This window comes from Acinonyx jubatus, chromosome E2 (genome assembly GCF_027475565.1).
Source record: "Acinonyx jubatus isolate Ajub_Pintada_27869175 chromosome E2, VMU_Ajub_asm_v1.0, whole genome shotgun sequence".
NCBI lineage: Eukaryota > Metazoa > Chordata > Mammalia > Carnivora > Felidae > Acinonyx > Acinonyx jubatus.
Window position 1 is genome coordinate 36636935 of NC_069396.1, and position 26013 is coordinate 36662947.

Here is a 26013-nt window from a genome sequence, read left to right on the forward strand (position 1 = left end):
AGCTGGCCAGTGAGCTGGCGAGGTCTGGCTGTCTCTGGGCAATGCAGACACTCTTGCTGGCCCTGTAGTTGTTCTGTTGCCAGTGTGCTGCTTTGGCTTGGATGTCTACCTGCAGAGGTGGTAAATCTTGAGTCCCAGGGACATCCAAGGAAAGACCCTTGTGTCTGGGGAAGAGTACCTGGTCTCTCTTCTTCCTGCTCCTCGTCTCAACTAGTTTAACAAAAAGTATAATGTGTTTTTTCTCCCCTGGAAGTTCATCTCCGAGTTGTCTTGGCTCTGGGCAATGTTGTTCCTCCTCAGGGAGGTGCGCTTCTGAATGTTGATGTAGATGCTCAAGTTGAAGTAAGTGACGCTGATAAAGGGAGTGAAGAATTCGATGATGGAGGTCGTCATCAGGAACTACCAGTTGTAGAAGAACTCAGCATAGCACTCCCCCCGAGGCAGGATGCTCCTTTTGGCCACATAATGCCCAACCGATGATGGCAGGTCCATAGACGAGGAATGCCACCACCCACCAACTCGAAAACAATATTCCTGGTCATGCCCTTCTGAGCTCTGTAAGTCACCTAAAAGGAAACAGCAGAGGCCGGTAAGAGGGGAAGTTGAGGCACCTTCACTCACTCAGCCTGGTACAGCATGGTGCCAATGGTGAGGTCGGATATTAGTGGCTGAGCTAGCCAGTGTCTGGGGGCTGGGAGAGGTTCTACTTCCCTATCAGCCAACTCTTCCCTAGCTCTACTCTGCCCCTCCAAGGGGCCTCCGTGCAATGGGTGAAAAGCCTCCCTCTTGCGGACACAACTCAAAGTCTGCCCATTTGGATGTTAGTGGTATTCCTCCACGTATGAAAGCATACATTTTCAACACCTCTGAGAACATGTATACATTATATACATAATTCGCTCAACATCCACAAATGGAATAGCACTGTGTTGCACCGTGCTTCTTCTTCCAACTTTAAGTACATCCTGCTGTTAACTTTATGTGCTCACTCTGTATTTTTATTTTTGATCAGTCCAGTCCCACCTACTGTTCCTGTAGGTGGCACAAGGTCTCAGTGACCAAGAGTAGAGGCTCTGGAGTCAGGTGGCTTGAATTTAAATGCCCACTATCACTTGGCTAGCTGTTTGTCCTAGGCAACTTAGTTAACCTCTGTGTGCCTCAGTTTCTTCATGTATAAGATGGGACACCTTTACCTGGACCACAGGGTTGTCATGACCCTATGTATATCAGCTCTTGGATATAATCCATATAAAGTTCTTTAAACAGTATCTGACTTAAAATAGGCCATCAAATATTACGTATCATTCTTACTGAGCATAAAAATATCTGTAAGGGCAGAAGCATGAAATAAATGTTCTTGGCTTTTTCTCCCCTGCATCTTTGGTGTGCAGAAAAAGTTCTGAGATGGTGAGAGATAACTGTGAAAATGAAAGGTTCTTTGAAGATTGGAGAGATGGGCATTTTCCCCCAACTGGGCTGCCATATTGAAGACCCTTTGGGAATGTGTGTCACTGAAGCAGAAGACCCAGCCCTCTACATGGTTCAATGCAGAACATTTAATACTACTAATTAGGCCATCTTACTCTGTATGCCCTCAGTGTACCCCAAAGCCTTTCATTCATAGCAAAGGAAACCTAATTGCCAATGGATTACAGGAGAGTGAGCCCAAGTAATGTTTACTTTGGGCTCATTTAGAAAATGCCACTTTAAATGATGTTGGTACTTAGGAAATTATTTTGGTCAAATACAATGAAAATGTAATAAACAGTAACAGAGATGAGAGACAGGGATGAGCTGGTCTAGAGCACTGACGAAAGGCAATGAATCTCATTCTTGGTTGTACCTTCTAATACCTTATAATCACCTGATGGCCTTTTTAAAAATGCCAAGCTTGCCCCCCACCTCTAAGCCCATTAAGTCTAAATATGTAATAATAATTTTAAAAAAAGTGCTTCCCAAATGGGTTGGAAATTGCAGCTGGAAAAAGCAAATTGCCTGAGTGCCACAGAGTGGACTTAGCAATGGATGGCTCTATCTGCCAAAGCTTCTAATTTTCCTACAGTGAACATAGATTACTTGAACAAAAGATAAAAGGAATTTTCATAAAAGCCCCAAAGGAAAATTCTTTAAATGCAATAAAAATGCTTTTTTTTTTCCTCTTCTGTCTCATTTAAGGTTCAGTTTTGCCCCAGATGATTAATTTCTTTGGGTCTTATCATCCCTGTGTGCAAAATAGGGATAAAAATCTTTAGTTTCTACCTTACAGGGAGGTGAGGACCAAAAGAATTAGCCATCATAGAGGTTAGAGCCAAAGGGCTTTTAACCCCTCACTTTCCTAATGGCAAACAAGTACACAGAGGTGCTGTGATGTGCCAAAGGCACACAATGTGTTGTGTCTTAAATCAAGAGTGGACCCTAGGTCTCCTGACTCCTGGACCAGCCTAAAAAGCACCACTGTGAGTGCAATGTACTTGTGATTGCTTCCCTTCCCTTTGCTATCTGCTCTGGAAATACTGAAGTATTTTCCCTTCCCACCCAGCACTGTTCCTGGGGAGGCAGCCATGAATACTTACCAGGGAGGACAAAAAGCCACTTGGCACCCATATTACCTTTACACCAGGCCTTGAATGTGGACTTTGGATCATGCCTCCAGATGAGGTTATGCTTTCATTAAATCAGTACCTATGCCTAGCACTGTTACAAGCAAGCACTGGGAAAACATCAGGTAGCAAGACCCCTGCCCCCTTAGAGCTTGGGTTCTAGTGAAGAAGACAGACCTCGAATACAGTGTCCAGCCGTGATAAGCATGAGTATAGCAGGGAAGGAGAACTGGAGAAGGTGAGGGCTGTTATTTGACACAGATGACCAAGGAAGTCTCTGAGGAGATGACAGTTGAGCAGAGGCGTGGACTCAGGGTGAGAACAATGGATGGAAAGAGAAAGATGCCTTAATAGGACTTCACGTTTGCATCCTTCCTGACCATACTCATGACCATAACACCTAGGGTACACTTCATACGGATAAAAATAAATCATGTGAAAGGCACAGTTTATATTGCATTTTAACTCTTTAATTTGTTAAATGTATTTAAAACGGATATCAGTATTTGTAACCTAGTTTTAGCATCTCCTTTTCTTTTCCCTTTGAATATCTGGGGTTCTGAAAATATATGGAAATCGTATGGTGGTTTCTCTCCGCCACTAGCCCAGCAACTCCAAACCGACTGTGTCCCTGGCAGTCCTCCACGCCAGCGGGTTTGTGTAGAACCTCTGGCCTTCTTTCTGCCCTGGTGACAGAGGTGAACCTGTCATAGCTGATGAGGACAATATTGAAGGCCGAGGAGGTGCTCACCAGGTAATCCATCACTAGTCACAATTTACACAGCTCCTTCCCGAACTTCCACTTCCCGGTCAGGACGTAGGGGATGTACAGTGGGATGCAGAAGCCGCCTGCGGACACAGGGGAGCGGTGGCCCGGCCGCCGGGCTGCCAGCTCCAGCCTGGCCTGGGGTGCCCCAAGGCGCCCCAACTCTCGAGGGAGACTTTCGAGCGCAGGGTTCTCCTCTGCAGGGCTACTTGTATGCCGCCGGTCCCTAGACCGCACTCACCCACCAGGAGGTCGGCGACAGCCAAATTGAGGAGGAAGTTGTCGCTGGAGCGCAGGCTGCGGTCCACGGCAAAGACCACCACGATCAGTGAGTTGCCCAGCACCGTGGCCAGCGCCAGCAGCGCCCTGAGCGCCGCCAGCAGCGCGGCCACCGGCGCCGAGAAGTGGCCGGCGTGCCGTCCGGAGTGTAGCCCTGACTGGAGCCCCAGCCCGGTAACGCACGCGTTGCCCGATGCGTTCGGCTCCATGCTGTAGGTGGCAGGGATGCCAGGGGCTGGCGAAGGGAGCCCGTGGGCAGGGGGCGCGCGGCTGGAGCCGGCGCCTGGCCGGTGGGGATCTAGGGGGCGCAGCGGGAGGAAGTGGGGCGGAGAGACGGCTGCCTGCAGCCAGGACAGGGCTGGGACGCTGGGGACCGGGCCCCTGGCCTGTAGGGTAAGGACCACCAGTGGGCTGGGTCCGGAACACCTGGGGCGGGGCCGGAGTCGGGGTGCCTAGTTGGGGACAGCCGGCTGGCTGGGGAGCAGCTGAGCGGGGAGTTGCCAGGGGACTGGGGTGGGAGGAGTCGGGGACCGCTGGCGGTGGGGGCAGGGGACCCTGCGGGGCGGGGAGCGGGGGGAGGTGGAGGGTTCGCGCTGCGCCGCGGTCTAGCTCCCCTCGGCGAATGCAGGGAGGTTGAGTCTTCCAAGCAAGTTGTTACTACTATTTTCCCGAACAGGAATAGTTTTGTTTCATTATGTTTTATCGTAAAAGTAGTATGTGCACTTATAAAACAAGCAATACAGAAGGGCATCAAGTGGAAGCAAAGTTTCTACCGTTATCTCCTCCCTGAGATACCCACTTTGAACATTTGGGTTTAAATCCTTCCAGGCTTCATGCCCCCCCCCCTTTTTACCCCCCAACTCTTCCCTCCTCCACAGAACTAGACAGACAAAACAAACATGCAAAAAACCCAAAACGCATAGATTTGGGGTGGGGGGTGGAATGGGGTTTGGCTATTTTGATTTATAATCTGCTTTTTCTCCCATGAAATAATAAATCTGGACATTTTCCCACATCCATACGGAATACAGGTAACCATTATTGTCTTTAATGATATCATTTTTCCCTTATATGGATGAGCATATTTCCCCAATTTGTTGATAGACAACTATCAATTGTTTCTGTTTTGTTTGATTTTGCTTGTGTATCTTTGTTCACTTATCTACATAATTTCCTCAGGGGAAATTAATGGAAACAGAATTGCTGGGACAAAAGGAATGCAATAGTATAAAATACTATTTTACAACATGTTGCCAGGTTGGTAGAAAAGTTGTTCTAATTTACCATTGAAAAAGCCATTTAAATTTTTTTTTCACAGTGGTGTGACACTGAATACAGGAAACTTCAATTACAATAGAGGCAGGAGGACAAGGGACACCTGTTAAGCATCTTGATTTCAGCTCAGGTTTGTGTGAGCCCCACATCAGGCTTTGTGCTGACAGTGTGGTACCTGCTTGGGATTCTCTCTCCCTCTCTCTCTCCCCCTCCCTTGCTCACTCTCTGTCTCTCTCTCAATTAATTAATTAATTAATTAAAAAAAATAAAATAGAGGCAGGAGGCCAGAAGGGGAGATCTCACCCCTTATCAACTCTAGGACAATTGCAGATCCCAACAGAAAGATCCATGCCTTGCATTTTCCAACAGGAAGAAACCTACTTTATTACCCCAGCAAGCAGGAGGAAGATTTTTCTCCTTGCTTAACAGCAGACTAGCCAATGAGAAACTGCCACAACTTAGCCAATGAGAAACTGTAATCACCCTTCTCAGTTTCCTCTAATGGACTTTTATCCAAAGCTGCCCCTCCCAACTTCCCTTTCCCCTATAATGTTCCTTTCCTTTGTTCTCTGCACTAGCCTATGATTTTGCTTTGGCTTGCATGTCCAAATTGCAATTCCTCTGCCATTTCGGAATAAACCCATTTTGCTGGTAAAGTAACTGGTTGTTTTTATTTTCAAGGTTGACAGTAGGTAGTGATTGTGTGGGGTCTTAATTTGGCTTCCTAGAGCTCCCTCTCACCTTAGCCCCTTTGTTTCTCCAGCATAGACAGTCCTTCCCTGTGGCGAATTGGCTCAGAGTGGACTACCTGTCAGGACTACTAGGACTGGGAGTAATGGCCTCTTAGAGAGGGGGAAGAGGTTGGAAGACTGTACCTTAACACTTTTATCCCCGGGGTTGGGGCAGAATCTGTCAGGAAGCTCCTCCCTGTGGTTTGGGGTGTGTGGGCATGGGGAGAGGTATGTGTAAAGAGGGGATGTGTATAAATTATGCAGATGGCAGCTGCTTTATCTGTCCTGTTATTTGCCTCTTGCAGACCAGTTTGTTCTGGTGGTGGGAAAAGTGACCCAATGTCACGGATACAAGTTCTTGGGCCACAGAGCAGGGATGGGCCCTTGGGGATTATTTGTGCAATGACTCTCAAGCTTTTTGAACCACAACCCACCTAGAATATACTGTTTACATTATAACCCAATGTGTACACATACTGTACACATGTGCATGTACACACATATTGGTGAGGAAAAAGTAAAACAAAAACAGTGACTGCCCTTAGTATGATGCATTCTGATATTTTTGGTTCTACTCTATGTTTTATTATTAGTTTTTAAATGCTAGTCTTGACCCACTACATTTATTTTGTGATCCTCAACTGGCTGTCAGCCTGCATTTGAGAAACAGTCATCTAGTTAATCTAGTTGAATCCACTCATTTTACACATGGGAACATGGGCCAGAATGGGAAGATACTCAGTTGGGGACATCCAGGGAGTTATGGTTGAGCAGAGCTGGTTCCAGACTGATGTTGACAGACATGGCCAGCAGAGAGATGACTGTCCCTCTCGTGGCAGCAATGATGTTTGAGGCAGGAAACAACTCTGATGATTGAGGAAGAAAGAAACAAGCCAGCATTTATCTCCTTTCTTGTCTACTAATTGCCTCTTCATTTGCTGAAAAGATACTTTGGGCCTGGTGGAAATGACACTTGGAGCAGATAGATGGGCCCCTCTCCCACCAACCAGGGGCTGAGAATCCATCTAGGCCAGTTTAAATAGGAAAAGTGATGGCAGGTCATGTAGAAGATGCAGGTAGTACTACTCCTGTTGTCTGTCTGTAAGAAGACAGGAGAATGGGGTCTAGCAGGCATATACTTCTCCCTCCCCTTCAGGTATTGGGTAGCTAGGGGACCATGCTAAAGAGTTAATCCCTGTTTGTTGTGTATGTGTGCTACATTTGTTTCAGAGGGCCAGGCTATACCTTCACAGTGCCTCAGGGGCTGGGACTCATGCAAAGAGCCTTAGGGTTGACACTGCTGCCCCACTGGTCCTGGAAGGCAGGGTGTCCAGGCAGAGAATCGTTCTTGAGCCTTGGATTCATCAGTTTGGCCTGCCGAAACAAAATACCATAGACTGGGTGGCTTCAACAACAAATATTTCTGACAGTTCCAGAGGCTGGAAAGAACAACATCAAGCTGCTGGCAGATCTGGTGAGGACATACTTCCTGGTTTGCAGATGACCATCTTCTCATATCTTCGAGTAGAAAGATATTGTGTCTCTTCCTCTTTATAAGGGCATTAATTCTTTAAGACCTAATTTAACCATAGTTCCCTCCCCAATGCCCCACTTCTAAATGCTATTACACTGGGAATTAGTGTTTTAACATATACACTTTGGCATGGGGGTTGGAGGACACATGAACATTCAGTCCATAGCAAGCATTAAGATCCAACAGAATTTGCCTTGCTAGGCTCTGGTCTTGCTTGGAATCTGTCACCCCTTTCTTTCTGATGTCTCTCTTTTGGAATAGGAAAGTCAATTCTATGCCTGTCTCACCATGGTAATTTGGAAGCACACAGCTTGTCTGGTTCCACAGGCTTACAACTGGACCGGAGTTTTGTCTCAGGATGAATCACACCCCGAGGAGGTGTAACTAAGAAACCAAATCTGGCACAAAAAAGAAAAGGAAATCATTTGCTCTTTTTTGAAGTGGAAGTAAAATGATTTTTATTATTGCTATTGTTATTTTGGTGTCTGAGCTTTGCAATGTGAAAGGAGCTGACTTTACTTGTCTGCCAGGCTGTGTGGGGCTGTTGCATGTAGAATCAGAGCAGAGGAGGAAACCTGACATGGGGGCAGAGCTGTCTTCATTCCCTGGGCTCCTGCACAGCTCTGTCCACCATCTCAGCCTTCAAACCAGTTCCTACTTACATGTGCTTTCTTGGGAGTGGAGTGAAATCATGGCTTTAGTAACCAGACTTGAGTTTAAATCATGGCTCTACCACTTACTTGTTAGAAGACCCCAAGCAAAGTTTAGAACCCCTAAGTCTCATTTGATCAGCTGTCAAATGGCAATAATGGTAACTGGTAGCATTGTTATAAAGATTATTGGACAATGGGCACATATTGCATGGCACACAGCAAGAATGACATAAATGGTAGCTCTTATAGCCAAGATGTTAGCTGAGGTCTGTAGGCCTCTTGAGTTAGAGATAAAATTTCTTGAATCCTAGCACACCTGGAGGAATCTAAAACTTCCCCAATGTTCCTGCAAATCCACAGAAGGCTTTTGTTCCAAGGGTCACTCATATCTGGCTTGGAACTCACCTTTTTCTTGATGAGGTTGTCTCACATCTGTGCCATCTCTCTTATGAGTCATATCAACTCAGAATGAAACTCAACTCCTGTCTTGATTTCCCCAATGCCCCATCCCTCAAGATTTGGGGAGGAGATCCAGGAGGAGTTTATGTCTCATAAATATAATCTTAGCAGCTTCAAATGGAACATTAGGCCTTCCTGTTCTGAAAATGTCTGTCAGCTACCTCCACCAGGATGTTTTTGGACTTCTTCGCTCCCACAGTGTCCCAACATCACACTATTTCCCTGGCTCCCCTCTCTATACTCCCTTTTCTGAGAGCAAAATATATTTTCCCTTTTCTCATGATTATCAGACTAGCTATCTTTTTCCACTTTCTAGGTTTCTGCCAATACTTCTTGCTCAAAAAGATTATCAAGCCATTTATGGATCAAAAACCATCCCTACCCCAGTGGCAACTGAAATTTATACTCCCCTCTCCTGCATTATTACTGTTTGTTATTTAAATTTTATTACAGGATAAAACACAAAATTCTTTTTGTAGACCCAGAAAATCCAAGTGATTCATTTAAAAATCTATTAATAGTAATATGAGCTCAGTAGAGTGGATAGATTCAACTATATGAATGGAAATCAATAGCTCTGTTATACACTAGCAATAACCATTTAGAATTTTGTTGCAAAAAAAAATCCCATTTGCCATGGCAACACAAGCCACAAATACTTATGAATAAACCTAACAAGTAATTGTGCAATAGTGTGAAGAAAAATGTTAACTTTATTGAAAGACCTAGAAAAACCACCAAATAAAGGTAGAGACAAATGTTTCCTCCTTTTTAAGACCCAACAGTGTAAATATATATTCTTCAATTAATCTATAAATTTATTTCAATCCCAACTAAGTCCCAACAAGTTAGTTGAGCAAAGTTTACATGGGAAGAAAAATGCACAAAAATAGCCAAGACATTTTTAAAAAAAGATAGAAGAAAATTGTCCTAGTGCATATTAAAATATTATAACCCTATAGTGATTAAGATGGTTCAGGAATCATGGGGCACCTTGGTGCCTCAGTCAGTTAAGCGACTGACCTGATTTTGGCTCAGGTCATGATTTCACAGTTCGAGGGTTTGAGCCCCCTGTAGGGCTCTGTGCTGACAGTGCGGAGCCTGCTTGGGATTCTCTCTCTCCCTTTCTCTCTCTGCTCCTACCCCCCCCCCCCAAATAAATAAATAAACTTTAAGAAAAAAGAAAAGATGGTTCAAGAATAAAAAAATATAATGCAAAAATGCAGAATTCAGAAGCATGTATATATGGAATGTAGTTTATGATCAAGATGACATTTCTTAGTGAAAAAAGATCATACAACACATTTGTTTTAAACAAAGGGCTGAAATTTAGGAAAAATAATGTGAAATCCTGAATCTTATACAAGGGAGAAAAATATTCCAGATGAATTAAGAAACTAAATGTAAAAATGAACAAAACTTTAAAATACTTAAAAAAAAATCATCTTGAGATGGGGAAGACCTATCCAGAAGCTATAAAGAAACAAATGGACAAATCTGACCTTAGTCAAAACTGTATAGTTCAAAACTTCTATAAAATGACAGATGCTAATCACAGTCATAAAAATATTTTTCAAAGAATTAATATCTAGAATATATAGAGCACTTTTACAAATCAATAAGAAACAAACACAAATGTCCAAAGAATATGAGTAAGTTATTTAAAGGAGACCTACACATGACTTATAAACATACAAAATGATGTCACCATCACTAGCAATCAAATTAAATGCAAATGAGAACAAGACAGCTTTTATAGCCCATGATGATTGGAATCATTTAAAATGGTTGATAATAGCTGTGATTGACAAATATGCACGAAAATGGGCACTCACTTATGGGTGGCAGTATAAATTAGTGTCAAAGGGTAAAATTCTTGTACTTTTTAACCCAGGAATTTCACTTCTAGAATCTATCAAAAATAATCACACATGTATAAAGATGTATGCAAAAAGATGTCTGTTGCAACACTTCTTGTAATGATCAAGTGTTGGAAGAGACCTAAATGTCCATCGATATAGAAATGAATAAATAGGGGTGCCTGGTGGCTCAGCCAGTTAAGTATCCGACTTTGGCTCAAGTCATGATCTCACCGTTTGTGAGTTTGACCCCCGTGTTGGGCTTTGTGCTGACAGTTTGGAGCCTGGAGCCTGGAGCCTGCTTTGTCTCCCTCTCTCTCTGCTCCTCCCCTGCTCGTATTCTCTCTCTCTCTCTCAAAAATAAATAAACATAAAAAAATTTAAAAAAAAGAAGTGAATAAATAATACATCTATGCCCTTAAATGTTGCCAATAGCCCTGACAAAAGAGGGAATCTATTTCTCCATTCTTTGAATCTAGTTTAGCAATGTAACTTCTCTTGGCTAATGGAACTGTACACATGACGCACTCAGAGGCTTGATAGGTGCTTGTATATTGGAGCCTGTTCTCTTGCTGCACTTGGGACCCTGACACTGCTGTGTGAATGAACCTGAGCCAGCCTTCTGGTGGGTGAGAGGCCATGTGGAGAACCCAGGCACACTGGCTGCCTCCCTCCAGAATAGGGATGAGGCCATCCTAGACCATCCAGCCTGTAAAAGATCTGCCTGCTAACCACAGATGCATGAGAAAACTCATCAGAAATAAAACTGGATCAAGCCAGAAGAATTGTGCAGCTGGTCTTTTTAAACTACTAGGTTTTGGGGTGGTTTGTTTTGTAGCAATAGATACTGATACTAATCCATACAATGAAATACCATGGAGCAATCTGAAAGAATGAGGTGAATATATGTGTCATAGTGTACTGACATGGAAAGCTTGCTGAGACAAATTATTAAGAAAAAACCAAAGACCTTGTAATTCTACAAGCTATCCTATAGTCTTCCAATAAATTCCCTTTTTTTTTCCCCTCAAGTTAGCCATTGTTTATTTCTATTGTTTGTAGCCAGATAGTTTTATTCATAGATGTTCCTGGTAAAATAAGTTTGGAAAACGCTATGTGAAATATTTTTCTTACTTCAGGATTTGTCAGTAAATCCTTTCAAAAGAGGTTGTGAATGCAGCTGTCTCATTGTTTTTTGATATCAAAACCCTTCCCACCTTGCCCTAATATCCCAAGAGATTAATGGTCTGTATAATACACTCTGAGAAACTGTCCTATTTGTTCTTGTGACAAATGAATATGGCTCTAAGGATTCTACCATTTCCATCTGTCATTTTTCTGGAAGCCTTTCTCATTTGTATGTGGTGCTGTGTCAGCTGTCCCAATTTCTACAAATTTGTTGCCAGGAACCCATTATATTAAAAGTAAATAAAGAGTGGTCTCTGCTTTAAAAAAACATTCCTCTAGTTTTCCCCATTAATATTATTCATTATGCGGGTACATAATTACCCATTTATCCAATGTGCCACATATCAGGGCAAAGTGATCTGTTTTAGAAAATAGACCCAATTCACATACTTCCCTAGGCAAACTTGGTGAAAGAATTGGATTTGGGGGTAAGTCACTTCTTGGCTAGCATGGCATTGGTAGAGAATTTATTATCAGAGAGGTACAAGGACTTGGAGCACTGGGCTGGGAGTTATACCAGTCACTGGACCAGGCTGCGCCTCAGGCTGTTTAGTTTGTCCATAAAATGAGGGTGGTAATAGTGTCCCTATCACAGGGGCATTCTAGTGCTCAGATATATTAATGGAGGTGAAAGTGTATTGTGAAGGACAGAGCACTGCATCTGTAGGTATCAGCCTAGGCCCTCTCACTTCCAGGAGGCAGAAACCCACCCTGACACAGCTAAAGCAGAACAGGAATTTGTGTATTTGCATAAGTGAAATATCCATATATATCCATGGGGATTTTAGGTCTAGGCAGGGATGGATCCAGGTGTTCCAACACACTATCAAGATCTACTTCTTTCCATCTTCCATACATTTTCTGCTTTGACTCTTATCAGAAGAAGGGATATGAATTAATAAATATTCTCACTAAACTGAGTGAGAATTTCCACAGTCCTCACCACTTATGCAGGCCTTTGCTGACTGATGATATTTGCCAGGGACTTAGGCCTGTGAGTTTGAGATCCATAATTAGATTTAGAGTCAGGAAGAAAGGGGCTGTCAGTCCAACCTCTGCCTTGTTCCCTGAACACTAGTTTCTAGCCAATTCCTTTCCTTCTCTCACCAGGAAATGAGGGTTCTGGGAATATGAAAGATAACTTCTTATTTTGGGAGGTGGATAGAAGACACACATTAGGGCCATACTTAGTAAACACAGATGGAACTGAATTGGATGCCTTCATCTAGCCACTGGCTAAAGTTGGTAGGGTTCATGAATTCTTATCTGTAAAGGAAGGACTTTCAGCTTTCCATTTGATGGAAAAGACAATCCTACTGATGGATAAAGGAAAGAAGGGAGGGAGGGAAGGAAGAAAGGAAGGAAGGAAACAAGGAAGGAAGATCAGAAGAAAGAAGGGAAGAGAGAAAGGAAAAGTAAGGGAAGGGAGAGAAGGAGATGTGGAAGGGAGAGAGGGAGGGAGATGAGCAAGAAGCAAGGGCAGGGGAGTGGGGAGGGGCTGATGGTGCCTGCAGAGCCTTAAGCGGGCCAGGCTGGAGGAAAGGCAGAGGGCTTTTCCTGAACAATTCCTTTTTCTTCATGCCTTCCCAGCTCCTCTAGGTTTCTGTGGGCATCAGTTTCCAGTGTTTAAACTTATTTTTATGACTATAAAAGTTAAATATGCTTATTATAAGTAAAAGAAAGCACAGAAAACTATAAAGCTGAAAAGCCCTTCATGATTCCACTGATTGTGACCCAAAGTTTGAAAGCTAGGCCTTAAAGAACGTGCATGACCCTGGGCCTGCCTACCTCTGACCTCCTCTTTCTATGACTTATGCTCACTGCTCTCCTGCTCAACTTGCACAACTGCTGTCCTGCTCCCTGGAGTACTGCCCTGCCCTGCCCCATCAGTTCATGGTTGGTTCTTCAAATCTTTTAGGTCTTAAGTCAAATGTTGAAGGCCCAACTCTTTCTCTGTCACCTAGTCACTTTCTAACATCACAGAATTTATTTTTTATAGTCTTTATAACTACCTGGATATACATTCTTTTCTCTTTTTTTTTGATTTTTAGTAGGGTATTTGAAAATTTTAATTCCAATATAGTTATACAGTGTTATATTAGTTTCAGGTATACAATATAGTGATTCAATAATTTCATACATCACTTGGTGCTCATCATGACAAGTGCCTTCCTTAATCCTCATCATCTCTTTCACTCACCCACCTCCCCAACCTGCTCCTGGTAACCAGCAGTTTGTTCTCTATAATTAAGGATCTCTTTCTTGATTTCTCTCTTTTTTTCCCCTTTGCTAGTTTGTTTCTTAAATTCCACATGAGTGAAATCATATGGTATTTGCCTGTCTCTGACTGACTTATTTCACTTAACATTATACTCTCTAGCTCCATCCATGTTGTTGCAAATGGCAAGATTTTATTCTTTTTTATGGCTAAATAATTTCCCATATATATATGGGAAATTATATATATATATATATGTGTATATATATATATACACATATATATATATGGGAAATTATATATACAAATTATATATACATCTATACATCTCACATCTTCTTTATTCACCTGTTGATGGATGCTTGGGCTCATTTGATAATTTGGCTAGTGTAGATAATGCTGCTATAAACATCAGGGTGTGTATACCCCTTTGAATTGGTGTTTTTGTATTCTTTGGGTAAATACCCACTAGTGTGATTAATGGATCATAGGGTAGTTCTATTTTAAATTTTTTGAGGAACCTCCATCCTGTTTTCCACAGTGGCTGCACCAGTTTGCATTCCCACTAACGGTGCAAGAGGGTTCTTTTTTTTCCACATCCCAACATTGTTTCTTTTTTTTTTTATTTTAGCCATTCTGACAGGTGTGAGGTGACATCTCATTGTAGTTTTGATTTGCATTTCTTTGAATGCAAATGATGAATTATGTTGAACATCTTTTCATGTGTCTGTTGGCCATGTGGGTGTCTTCTTTGGAAAAGTGTCTCTTCATGTCTTCTGCCCATTTTTAAATGGATTACTTGTTTTCTGGGTGTTGAGTTGTATAATTTCTTTGTAATTTTGGATATTAACCATTTATTGGGTATATAATTTGCAAGTATCTTCCCAGATGTACATTCTTTATTGGTTCAGTTGTTTAATTGTGGTTTTCCCCACCTAAAATGAGAGCTCCATCAGAACAAGGACATTCATCACTGTGTTGTACCTGGCACATAATAGGTACTTAATATTTGTTGAATGACTGATCAATACTTTTTGCTTCACAAAGCTTTTACATATACATGAATTTGTATAATCTCAGTAAAATAAGGGAATGGATTATGAAATTCATTTTCTAAGTGAAGGAAAGGAGGCTTAGAGAGGTGGAGGAATCTGCTTGAAGTTACAGAATCAATCCCTAGTGGATGTGGACCTGGAACTGATATGTCATCATATCCAGTTCACTGTGGTCATTTTGCCTCCTTGATGCTATGCTTTAAGGTGAAGGTGAGGATTTTTTTCTATGTGCGTGTTAAGGAAAAACTGATGACTGGTTGGTCCTTTTACATAAGGAGGCTTAGTCATCTTTTTGCGCAGTCTTGGACAGACTGCTTTTAACGAACTTGACATAAACAGCCCCATGAGCAGCAGGAGGGCTAGAGGAGGATGAAAATCTTGGACAGATGTCTGGTTGCTCATGGGGTGAGTCAACCCACAAGGTCAAGGCTGTCTTCAACTCACCGATCTTTGGGAAAGTCCTTGTCAGGGGATAATCAGTTCTTTCTAGCAAATTTCTGAATCCAGGCATGACGTAGCAGTGAGATTGTTCTTGCTTTAGTCCAGTGGTGCAGAACTTGTCAGTTGATTATCCAAAGAGCCCACTCCCCATTCTTTTTTACTCACCGGAGCTCACTTCCACTATTATAGATGGAAACATCCAGAGACTGCTTTCTAGATATCCTTTGCAACATGGGTATGTGACCTGATCTGGGCAATGACTTCCTAAGGGAAGTTTCCTGGGGAGAATGGATGCTCCTAGGAAAGAACTTAATCCAATCCAAGATAATAGAGGTGTAAGGGAGGAGAAATTCTCTGTGTGGTGATGTGATGCTTTGAAGATATTTTGGCTGTCTTTGCAACCATGAGGGGGAACATCATCATCTTGGTGAGGACAGCAGGATGAAAAGATGAAGAGAGCCTGGACCATTAAGGTCCTGACCTAGTTGAGCCACTGAACCAACTCTTGAACTTCTTCCAGATTTTTCAGAAAATGGGTGAATAAATGTCCTTTTTTGTTTCAGGCATTTGTAGTTGAGCGTTCCTTGCCAAACCTGAAATAGCCAAAAGTATCTTAAAAGACATTTCCAATTTTGTCTCAGAGTCCTGCATATTCTCTTTATGAGAGTCCTGCATACAAGTTGCTGTTATTAAAATGGAAACTGGGTTTTCCTAGGCCTTACTCAACTGTAGACTGGGAGAGGACCTACGAATGGTAATAACTATTAGTTTTTCACCATTTCTTGTCCCTACCAGCATGGGGCAGCACCTTCTGTAGTCACCCTCCCCCTTTTATCCACCACAAAGTCTCATCCAGCTATTTCTCATAGTCTACGGGGCTGTCTCAAGTGAGTTCAAGAGCCAGTCCCATGTTTTTCTGCTTCATCTCCTTTGTTGTATGTACTTCTTGTGAAGCCTCTTGATGGTATATCTTCTCATTGTTGTGCTTCCTTGTTGATATGAGAAGATCACTGAAGTGGGAGCAGAGAGATTTGCTTCCTATTTGGGCTCTGCCATTGACAAAATGACCTTGGATGAGCCTGTGCTTCCTGCTGGGCTCCAAATACTATCTGACCATGATGAGGTAGGTGGATGATATCATCTCTGAGGTAGTGTCTCAACAGTGAGATGTGGGGATTTTAAACTCCTGTTCTCAGAGCTTGGGTCTGCAGTGTGTGCCAGCTGGGAGCACAATCCCTGTGTCACCTTCCTAGGCTGATACATGGGCGTAGGCTCTGCCCTCATCTGCTATGCCAAGGGTCAGAGCCATGGCCTGCCAGAAGCCCCCTGGAGGTGGGTATTTGCACTGAGGAGTTTTGCTTCTGCATGGGGGATGTCTGAGAGGTGGCGGGGAGGGAAGTGTGTGGGCAGGTGGCTCCTTATCTGCAGTGAAATCAAGAGTAAGGCCATCTGTCTTTGTTAGGAATGCATATGCTAGGAATTTTACCTTGTCAAAGTTTTATTCTAGTCCAGACCTACAGATGGAGCAGGCATTTACTGGAACTGAAGGGAGAGGACAGGGAAAGTAGCACATCAGGCAGAGGGAATAGCATGCACAGTGGCTCTGAGATGGGGGAGAGTGTGATGTTTGAGCACCTGAAAAAAGTGAGTGGAAATAGGCTGGAGGAGGCAGGAAGTAGCATGCACAGGGTCTGGCTGGCCATGGTGAGGATGCTGAACCTGCTTGTGAGACCTAACTCTGAAAGGCTTAGAGCAGAGGGAATATGACTAGACCTGTAGTTTGGCTGCCACAAGGAGAAAGGATAGAGCAGAGCCCAAGTGGATGTGTGGTTTTGAATAGGAGGTTAACACAGTCATTAGCTATAGGTGACAGTACAGAGACTAGACTGGTGGGGCAGGGATGGAGAGAGGTGGATGGGCTTGAAATATACATAGAAGGAAAAGCCATTTGGCACTGATTTGGCTACAGAGGGTGAGGGAAAAGGATGTATCAGAAGTAACTCCTTGATTCTGGATTCTGTAGCTACGTGAAAGGTGGTGATCTTGGTAAGATGAGGAACTCTGGAGAGGTCAGGCCTATAAAGGTGCTCAAGTTCAACATGATATAATGAGCTTGAAGTCCATTTGAGACATCTAAGTGGGGTTTTGTTAGTGGGTTTAGTGGATCAATCTAAGTTTGCAAGCTTTGCTGGCTATGGTGAGGCAATTGTACCTGATTTTAAGAGCAATGAGAAGACTTTAAAAGGGTTTGGGAAGATGGGGCCATGCTTTTGGCTTCATTGTGAGAACAGATTGGAAGAGAGCCAGAAAGAAAGTATGGGAACCTCTGGAGGTGAAGGTACATGGCAGTTGCAGCAGGGATGCTAATGGGACCACTGAGAAGAGAGAAGCAAGAGTGGGCCACTGGCTCCTATCTCTCCCATGAAATGTGGGCAGCTTTCCCCTCTCTAGACCTGGGCCTCCCCATTGGAAAGGAGCACTTTGGTCTGTATAGTCGGGCCACCTCAGGCTCTCGTACCCCAGTTTGGGATCACTGCATCTGCTTTCTCGGGAACAGATCAGTATTTCTATGGCAAGGGAGACTGGAGAAGAGTCTCTGCAGGACCAAGAAGAGGACCCTTTGCTCACTTGCATCTGGGAAAGAGGGTTGCAATTTGCATGAAAGAGGCAGGCAGCAGTACACAGATGGCAGCTCTGTAATTGCATTTCTGTGCCTCACAGCTCCTGGAGCACTGCATCTGGGACTGCTGGGTTCCTTCAAACTCAGTTCCAGGGAGACCAGGACTGAGAAGAACCGGCTTGCTGAAGGTCCCTCCTGCACCTATGTGGAAGGCCCGGGAGGTCAACTACTGCCCAGGGATGCAGCCTGGGGTAAGGGTTACCCAGGGTCCCACATTGATGGTTTCTGTCAGTGTCTGTCAGATGTTACTGGTCCGAGAAGAGATAAGCATAGAACTTAAGTTAACCTTCAGAAACATTATAAATTTGACATAGCAATTTTATTTCTGTTAAGTCTAATAATAAAAAAATGGGTTTGTACTTTATAGGTTTTTGCATTGTTATTTCATTTTTATAGAAATTCATTTTTTTGTGTGTATTACAAAAGTATCAGTCTGCAACAGATTGGAAATAAAAATGAACCATGGTACTTCTGCCTATGTAGTGGGAGAAGCACTGGTCTAGGTGATCTTGGGCAACCACTTTCCTTTTCCAGATCTCAGTTTCTCCACATGTGGATAAATGGTGAGCATGTTTGGAGGTTTTGGGGAACTTTTGGCTCTGAATCTTATTTGTTTATTATTTCACTCAAACACTATTTATTGGGCATCTACTTTGTGCCAGACACAGTAGGAAAAGTTTAGAATACAATGGTGAGAAATATCAGAAGTGGCCCCTGCACCTTTGCAGTTTACGGTGAGAGAATAAACAGGGACATATATCAGATTATATGACACATACAGGGACACATATGAAATTATAGTTATAGGAAGTGCAATTAAGGAAAAGATTGGATCAACAGTGGAACTTGTCCTGCCCAAGGGTCCAGGCAAGAATTCCTGAAGAAGTGTTATATAACCTGGAGTCAGAGAGATTTGTAGGAGATGATTAGGTAAGGTAATTGCCCCTCAGGATCCACTTTCTATCTTTGTCCATCCTGCTCTGTGCTCAGGTGGATGACCTCCAGGGATTGCCTCACCAGGCTCTTGCTTCCAGCAGGTTTGGGCCAGAGGAAGAGATGAGTGGGAAGAAGCAGAGTGAGGTCATGGTGTTTATTTCTCTGGCTCCCTCCCTGCCTGGGATGGCATTCCTCTACTTGTGGCTTCTGTGGCAACCACAAGACAGATCTTTGCAGAATGCATAATTAACTGCGGGCTCTAATTTCTATGCTGTGAAACCCACTCCCTCATTGCACCAAGACCATGTTTTGCATGGGCTGCTCCCAGTCTGTGGCTGTGCAGTGGGGTACTAAAGCATTCCTGGGAGATACAGGACTTCTCTGCTGGCTGATTTTGTCTTGAGGGCTCCCTGATAATGTTTACAGAACTCCTTTAGTCTGCACAGTTTAAGATGCTCCTACCCATCCGTCTTTCCCTCTATTCTTCATTTGGGGTCAGATTTATATCATGTCTGATGGCTCTCCCAGCCTTTCTGGGTTCCCTACCCATTTTCTCTCATAAAAATTTTCCCTAATAAAATCTTTGCATGCTTAATCTCAACTTGGCATCTGCTTTCTGGACATCTTGCTTTTGTTGAGAGGCCCTTTGCCTGTAACCTCAAGCTCACTGGTTCCCAGGAGCTACTCTTTCTACTTTAGGCCTGGCTGTGATTCTCACTGTTGCTAGTCTCTGTGTGGTATTTCCCCTAGTCCTGCCTGCAACTTTTCAAAAACCCCACCATTAAACTCTATGAAGTTACTGCTATAGACTGAATGTTTGTTTCCCACCAAAATTCATATGTTGAGACCTAATCCTCAATGTGATGGTACCTGGAGAAGGAGCCTTTGGGGTGATTAGGTTATGATGGCAGAGCCCTCAAAAATGCAGTTTGTGCATTTTTTGTAAAAGAGACCCCAGAGAAATGATCCCTCACCCTTCTTGCCAAATAAGATAATAGAGAAAAGACAGCAGTCTATGAACAAGGAGACAGGGCCTGACTGGACACAGAATCTGCCAGTGCCTTGATCCTGGACTTTCCAGCCTCTAGAACTGTGAGAAATGCATTTATCTTACCTCTAGGACACCCAGTCTCTGGCTCTGTTATAGCAGCCTGAACTGACATAGACAGTTTACCCCTTTTGAACTTGTTTCCACCAGAACTCTGACTGATACCATACTCTAGGCACAGAGGATAGTATAGTCTGTGCATTGGCCTGATGTGTGAGGGACAGGTTGGTGGAGGAGGACCAGGGGAGAGAAATACAAAATGACTTGAGTTTGTATCTGAAAAGCATCATAAAAAAATTTTTTTTGAAGAATTTTAGGCAGAGGTAATAATATCACACTTGCACATTATAAAGATGATATGGTTGTATTGTGAAGAATAGATTTGGGGTGGGTGTGGAGTGGATGTAGGGAGACTAGTTAGAAGGCTATTGGTATAGTCCAGGTGAGAAATGGCAGCAGCTTGGACCAGGAAGGTGACAGTGATAGTGGAGATTAGGAGGTGGATTGGATACTGGGGTTTAGGAAAAGGGAGATGAAAAGAATGACTCCTCAACTTTGGCTTATATCCTTGAATGGAGGATGTAGGTGCTGTTTAATGAGATACTGTACACTGAAAGACAATCAACTTTCTGAGTGGGGAGATCATGAGTTTGATCTTGGACATGCTGAATTTTGAGGTGCCATTGAGATTGCCAAGTAGGGAGATAAGTAAGCAACTGAGCCCAGGTCTAAGCAATCAACAGAGGAGACGACTAGGGTGGAGATAGACATTTTGGTGCCATTTGTACATATAGAGGCATGAATGAGATTTCTTGGGGCAAGAGAAGAAAATTAGAGAAAACAAGGTTTTAGGATCTTTATGACCTTAGACGTGGCAATGGATTCTTATATATGATATCAAGAACATGAGCAACAGAAGAAAAAATAGATAAAATGGAATTCATCAAAATTAAAACTTGTGTATCAAAAGGCATTATCAAAGTAAAAAGACAACCTACAAGATGGGAGAAAATTTTTGGTAACCATATATTTGATAAAGGTTAAATATCCAGAAGATATAAAGAACTCCTACAATTCAACAACAACAAAAAAGAACAACTGAGTTTCAAAAAAGGGCAAAGGACTTCAATAGACATTTCTCTAAAGAAGAAATACAAATGGACAATAAGCACACGAAAAGGTGTTCAACATCATTAGTCATTATGGAAATGCAGATCAAAACCACAATGAGATTCTACTTCATACCTATTGGTATAGCTATAATGAAAAACATGGAACATAGGTGTTGGTGAGGATGTGGAGAAGTTGGAACTCTGTGCATTGCTAGTGGGAATATAAAATGGTGCAGCCCCTGTGGAAAACAGTATGGCAGTTCCTCAAAAAGCTAAACATAAACTTAGTGTATGACACAATTCCGCTCTTAGATAAACTATACGCTTGGGGCACCTGGGTGGCTCAGTCGGTTAAGGGTTTGACTCTGGCTCAGCTCATGATCTTGTGGTTCATGGGTTGGAGCCACGCATTGGGCTCTGTGCTGACAGCTCAGAACCAGCTCAGAAACAGGCTCCAGCCTGCTTTGGATTCTGTGTCTCCCTCTCTCTCTGTCCCTCCCATACTCATGCTCTATCTCTCTGTCTCTCAAAAATAAATAAACGTTAAAAAATTTAAAAAAAAGATAAGCTGTATGCTCAAAGGAATTGAAAGTAGGGACTCCAACAGATATTTGTATGCCAAAGTTCATTGCAGCACTATTTACAATAGCTGAAAGGTGAAAACAACTCAAGTATCCATCAAGAGATTGAGTGGATAAACCAAATGTAGCATACATATACAATGGATATTTTTCAGTTATAAAAAGGAAAGATGTTCCAATACATGTTACAACATGAATGAACCTTGAAAACATTATGCTAAGTGAAATAAGGCAGACACAAAAGGACAAATTTTGTATAATTCCACTTATCTGAGGTGAAATAGGCAATTTTATAGAGACAGAAAAGAGAGAAGTTACCAGAGGCTGGAGGGAGGAGGAAATGGGGAGGTGTTTAATGGTTACAGAGTTCCTGTTTGGAGTGATGAAAAGGCTTTGGAAATAGATTGTGGTGATGGTGGTAAAACAATGTGAATGTAATTAATGCTATTGAATCATATACTAAAAAATGTAAAATTTTGTTTCATGGATTTTATGTCTTAATAAATTTGTTTTTTTTTTAATTTTACTTATTTATTTTGAGAGAGAGAGAATCCCAAGTAGGCTCTGCACTGTCAGCACAGAGCCTAACATGGGGCTCAAACCCACAAACTGTGAGATCACAACCTAAGCCGAAATCAAGAGTCGGACACTTAATCAATTGAGCCACCCAGATGCCCCTAAATTTGTGTTTTAAGAAAGATTTTAGGATTGAGTCTTGAGGAATTCCATCATTTAATGGTCCACTAGAGAACAGTAGGTTTACCAGCATACTGAGCATGAGACATCAAGTTGAGAGAAGGAAGTCTGGGGAGCAAGGTGTCATGGGAGTCTGTGAAGAGGGTCCTCTAAGTGTATGGGAGGGGGCAAAAGGTCAAATGCTGCTGCTGTGAAAGGTAATGTGAAAACCACAGATTCATTGGTTCAGCAAGAGGGGGGTCTTTGGTAATCTTGGTGAGACTTCTTTGGTGGAGTACCAGATAGGATGTCATATTTTAGTGGATTGAGTCAGTGGGTCGTGAGGAAGTGGTAATACTGAGTAGAACCACATTCCCACTCCTCTCTCCCTGTGTTGGGGCTTAAAGTGGGTCCCTTGGCTGATTTCAATCCCAAAGGAAGTGAATGTCCGACTTCCATTCTTGCTTTCTGGGTCTCTGGGCTCCTTCTGGGCTGGGGCCAACCTTCCTTTCAGATTTCATGGCCACTACCAATTCTAGTCCAGTGTACTTTGCCTGAAAACTGGCAACATGCCTCCTAGTGCTTTATTTTTGAGAATCATCAGGGGACACTCATTTTACAACAGAGGATGGTTGAGAAACAAAATGAAGAGTGAATAGGAATCTGCAAAAGATAGCAGAAAGGGATCTGGAATGAGATTTAGCTTTGTTTTGGCAACGAGCTCTGTGCGGCCCAGGCCAGGGCACCAAGAAGGGAGAAGGTTAAGTAGGACAGCCTGCTCTTCATGGTGCTGACCCACGTTGCCCACTGGAGGCTGAAGCAGGCTTTTGTCTCTTGGATACTGGGAAGCATGTGATCCTCACACTTTGTGCCTCTCTGCTGCCTTTTGCAGTTCTGTTTTTATTGGCCTTAGGTCTAACTGGATGATTTTTATACTGAACATCTCTTTTTTTTCTGTGCCAAACATCCAGTCCTCTTCTGATAATCACACTTTGACTTTTATTTTGGGAACTACATTTTCCTCACCCTCAGTTCATGTAGTTGGGGTGAATATGTCTCCTAGGATAATTGAGTAAGTGATAAAAATGTGATTTGTTGGGTCAGTAAAAGTCAACCTTGGATATTTGTGGAAACTATTGGCAAAGGGGAGCTCCTTTTCCTTCGGGATTATTATATTGGGAGAACTTTCTAGAGCCATCCCTTGAAAGGAATACAAAAGCTGATATAGGAGGAAAGCTAAATTCAGAGAAAAAGAGATAATGAGATGGAGAAAGTACTGAGCCCCTGGATGCAGCTCTGCCTGAAAACAACATGCCCCTGAACTTTTCAGTTATATGAGACGATTGGTACTGTTTTTTTTTTTTTTTGACTACACCATTTTGAGTTGTATTTTTGTCATTTGTAACAATGAGAATTCTAATACTTCCAGTAAGAGCATTTCTAGTTCTGTTGTTTTAGGAATTTACAGGTCCTTCACACCAGAAACATTTCATTTAATATCTGCTGATACAGGGGTTAGAAAGCAGCTATTCCTCTAATGCCTTCTCAGAAATGGAAGATGGGATTTAAAAAACAGCTATTGATGTATAATTTATATACCATAAAAGTAACCCATTTTAAGTGTACAATTCAAAGATTTTTAGCACATTTAGAGTTGTAAAATCTACTATTAGAACATTTCCATTAAACCAAAAATATTTCTTGTGTTCATTTGCAATCAATCCCTGTCTCAGCCCTAGGCAACCATTAATCTACTATTTATCTATAGATCTGCTTTTTCTGGGCATTTAATATAAATTGAATAACACAGTATGTGGTCTTTTGTCTGTGGCTTCTTTCACTTAACTTAATGTTTTTGAGTTTCATCCATGTTGTAGTATTTCACAAGTTATTTACATGGATTGCTTTCATTTTTGGTTGTTATGAATAAAGCTTCTAAGTACATTTAGATACAGGTCTTTGTGTAACCATATGTTTTCATTTCTTTTATGTAAATACTTAGAAGGAGAATTTCTGAGCTGTATGGTAAGTTTTATATTTAACTTTTTAAGAAACTGCCAAACTATTTTCCAAAGTGGCTGCACCAACATTACATGAGGATTCTATTTTCTCCACATTCTCCCCAACACTTGTTACCTTCTGTCTTTTTGATTGTAGACATTCTAGTGGGTGTGATGTGCTATCTCACTATAGTTCCAATTTGCATTTTTCTAATGACTAATGATATTGAGTAGTTTGTCAGGTGCTTATTAGTTATTGTACACTTTCTCTGGTGAAATTTATATTCAAATCTTTTGCCATTTAAAAATTTGTATTGTTTTATTAAGTAGCAGGTATTCTTTCTATATTCTGGATTTCAGTCTTTCAGGCAGATATATGATTTGTAAATATTTGGGAGATGGGATTTTACATCTAGAAGCTAATGGTTCCTACCTATTTCTTCAGGCCCAGTGTGGACCTTGGCATATCCTGGAGACTGTTACAATCTGCCTTCAAACCCTCTTACTTCACAGGTATATATCCTACTTCCAAACTGTCTTACCCTCTACCCCAGAACTAGGTCCTTACTTTAGTTTTCTTGTCTGCAAGCAACATAAACCAAATATAGATGAACTAAATGAAAGGTAATTTGTTGGTAGGACTTCTGGACCTGTTGGCCAAGCCATGCATAAGCCACATGTCTACCCCCTAGCTATGCCAGGAGAGAGGGGGAAAGATCTGGCCTCCCTCAGTGGAGGGTAGGACCCTTGATTTACTCTTTCACCAAGACTCCTCATAATGGAGGAGAGATCATTTCCATATAGGAAATCAGGGCACTGTTAAAATGGGGCAAATAGATGCTGCACAGCCAAAAATTAAGTGTTCACTCTGTAGGATCTTCATTAGGAATGTCACGACCTACTAGCAATAACTCCAATTTGGCCATGCCTTGTAAAGTGTGATGGCTCTTTGTAGGATTAAGGTGAGGCATCATTTTCTGGAACACATGTCTCTGGTGCCGGAGATTCTGGAAATTATAAACATTTGTGTAATTTGAAGAAAATTCAATAAATAGGACTGATGAGCAGAGATTAGTGGGGAGAAAATTTCCACTGAATATAAGAATAGGATTTCTGATAGGGTTTTCCAGTGATGGAATGGGCTTCCCTAGAGGCAGCAATGTCTCCAATAGAAGTGTGTGTAAGCCAAGGCTGGATAAAGATATGTCTTCCTATGGTTAACTTTATGTTTCAACTTGTCTGGGCCACAGGGTCCCCAGATATTTGGTTAAACATCATCCTGGGTGTGTCTGTGAAGGTGTTTCTGGAGCAGATTAATAGTTGGACTCGTAGACTGCTTAAAACAGATTTCCCTCCTCTATGTGGGTGGGTCTCATCCAGTCTGTTGGAGGTATGAATAGAACAAAGGTGCAGATAAGAGAATTCTCTCTCTCTACTTGACTGAGGTGGCACATGTGTCTTCTCTTACCTTCAGACTCAGACTTGGACCGTATCTCACACCATTTGCCCTCCTGGTTCTCAGGCCTCCTGCTTGCTGACTAAATATTTTGGGACATTTCAGCCTCCATAACCATGTGAGCTGATTCTTTATAATAAATAAATAAATAAATAAATAAATAAATAAATAATTATCCTATTGATTCTGTTTCTCTGGAGAACCCTAATGCAATGTCACAGGCAAAATGGAAGATGAACTCAGAAGTCTTGTCTATCCCAAGAATCTCTCATGCTACCCTGTAGAAGCTCTGAAGAAGTTCCACTTGGTGGCTACTGTGTGGGTTTAGAAAGCTTAGCTCTGGATCTTCTACCAGCTGTGGGCCCTTAGCCACAGTGAGTCTTAGTTTCTCCTTCTATAAAGAAGGATAATAATAGACCAATGGTTCCCATATTTGGCTGCACAATGAATCATCTAGGGGTCTTAAA

The 26013-nt window shown here is 42.3% G+C and overlaps 2 protein-coding genes across 5 annotated transcripts; one reads left to right on the top strand and one right to left on the bottom strand.

Moving 5' to 3' along the window:
* Window positions 1-399: 399 nt before the first annotated feature.
* Window positions 400-4134, bottom strand: LOC106965995 (uncharacterized). The gene is made up of 2 exons (XM_027044473.2): window positions 3608-4134; window positions 400-566 (listed from the first exon to the last, which is right to left on the bottom strand). Exons 1-2 carry the CDS (start codon window positions 3852-3854, stop codon window positions 400-402), a joined length of 414 nt encoding a protein of 137 aa, XP_026900274.1. The 5' UTR covers window positions 3855-4134.
* LOC113595237 (uncharacterized) lies at window positions 3382-25770 on the top strand. Of its 4 annotated transcripts, XR_008293398.1 has the most exons (6): window positions 3382-3819; window positions 4964-5050; window positions 17780-17929; window positions 24096-24115; window positions 24536-24603; window positions 25341-25770. XR_008293398.1 is itself a non-coding variant. In XM_027044458.2 (4 exons), exons 1-4 carry the CDS (start codon window positions 17401-17403, stop codon window positions 25405-25407), a joined length of 684 nt encoding a protein of 227 aa, XP_026900259.1. In that variant the 5' UTR covers window positions 16104-17400; the 3' UTR covers window positions 25408-25770. The 4 variants fall into 4 exon arrangements, 2 of the variants coding, with proteins under 2 accessions (XP_026900259.1, XP_053065838.1); XR_008293399.1 differs by lacking the exons at window positions 4964-5050; window positions 17780-17929; XM_027044458.2 differs by lacking the exons at window positions 3382-3819; window positions 4964-5050 and having other exon boundaries at window positions 16104-17929.
* The last annotated feature ends 243 nt before the right edge of the window (window positions 25771-26013 follow it).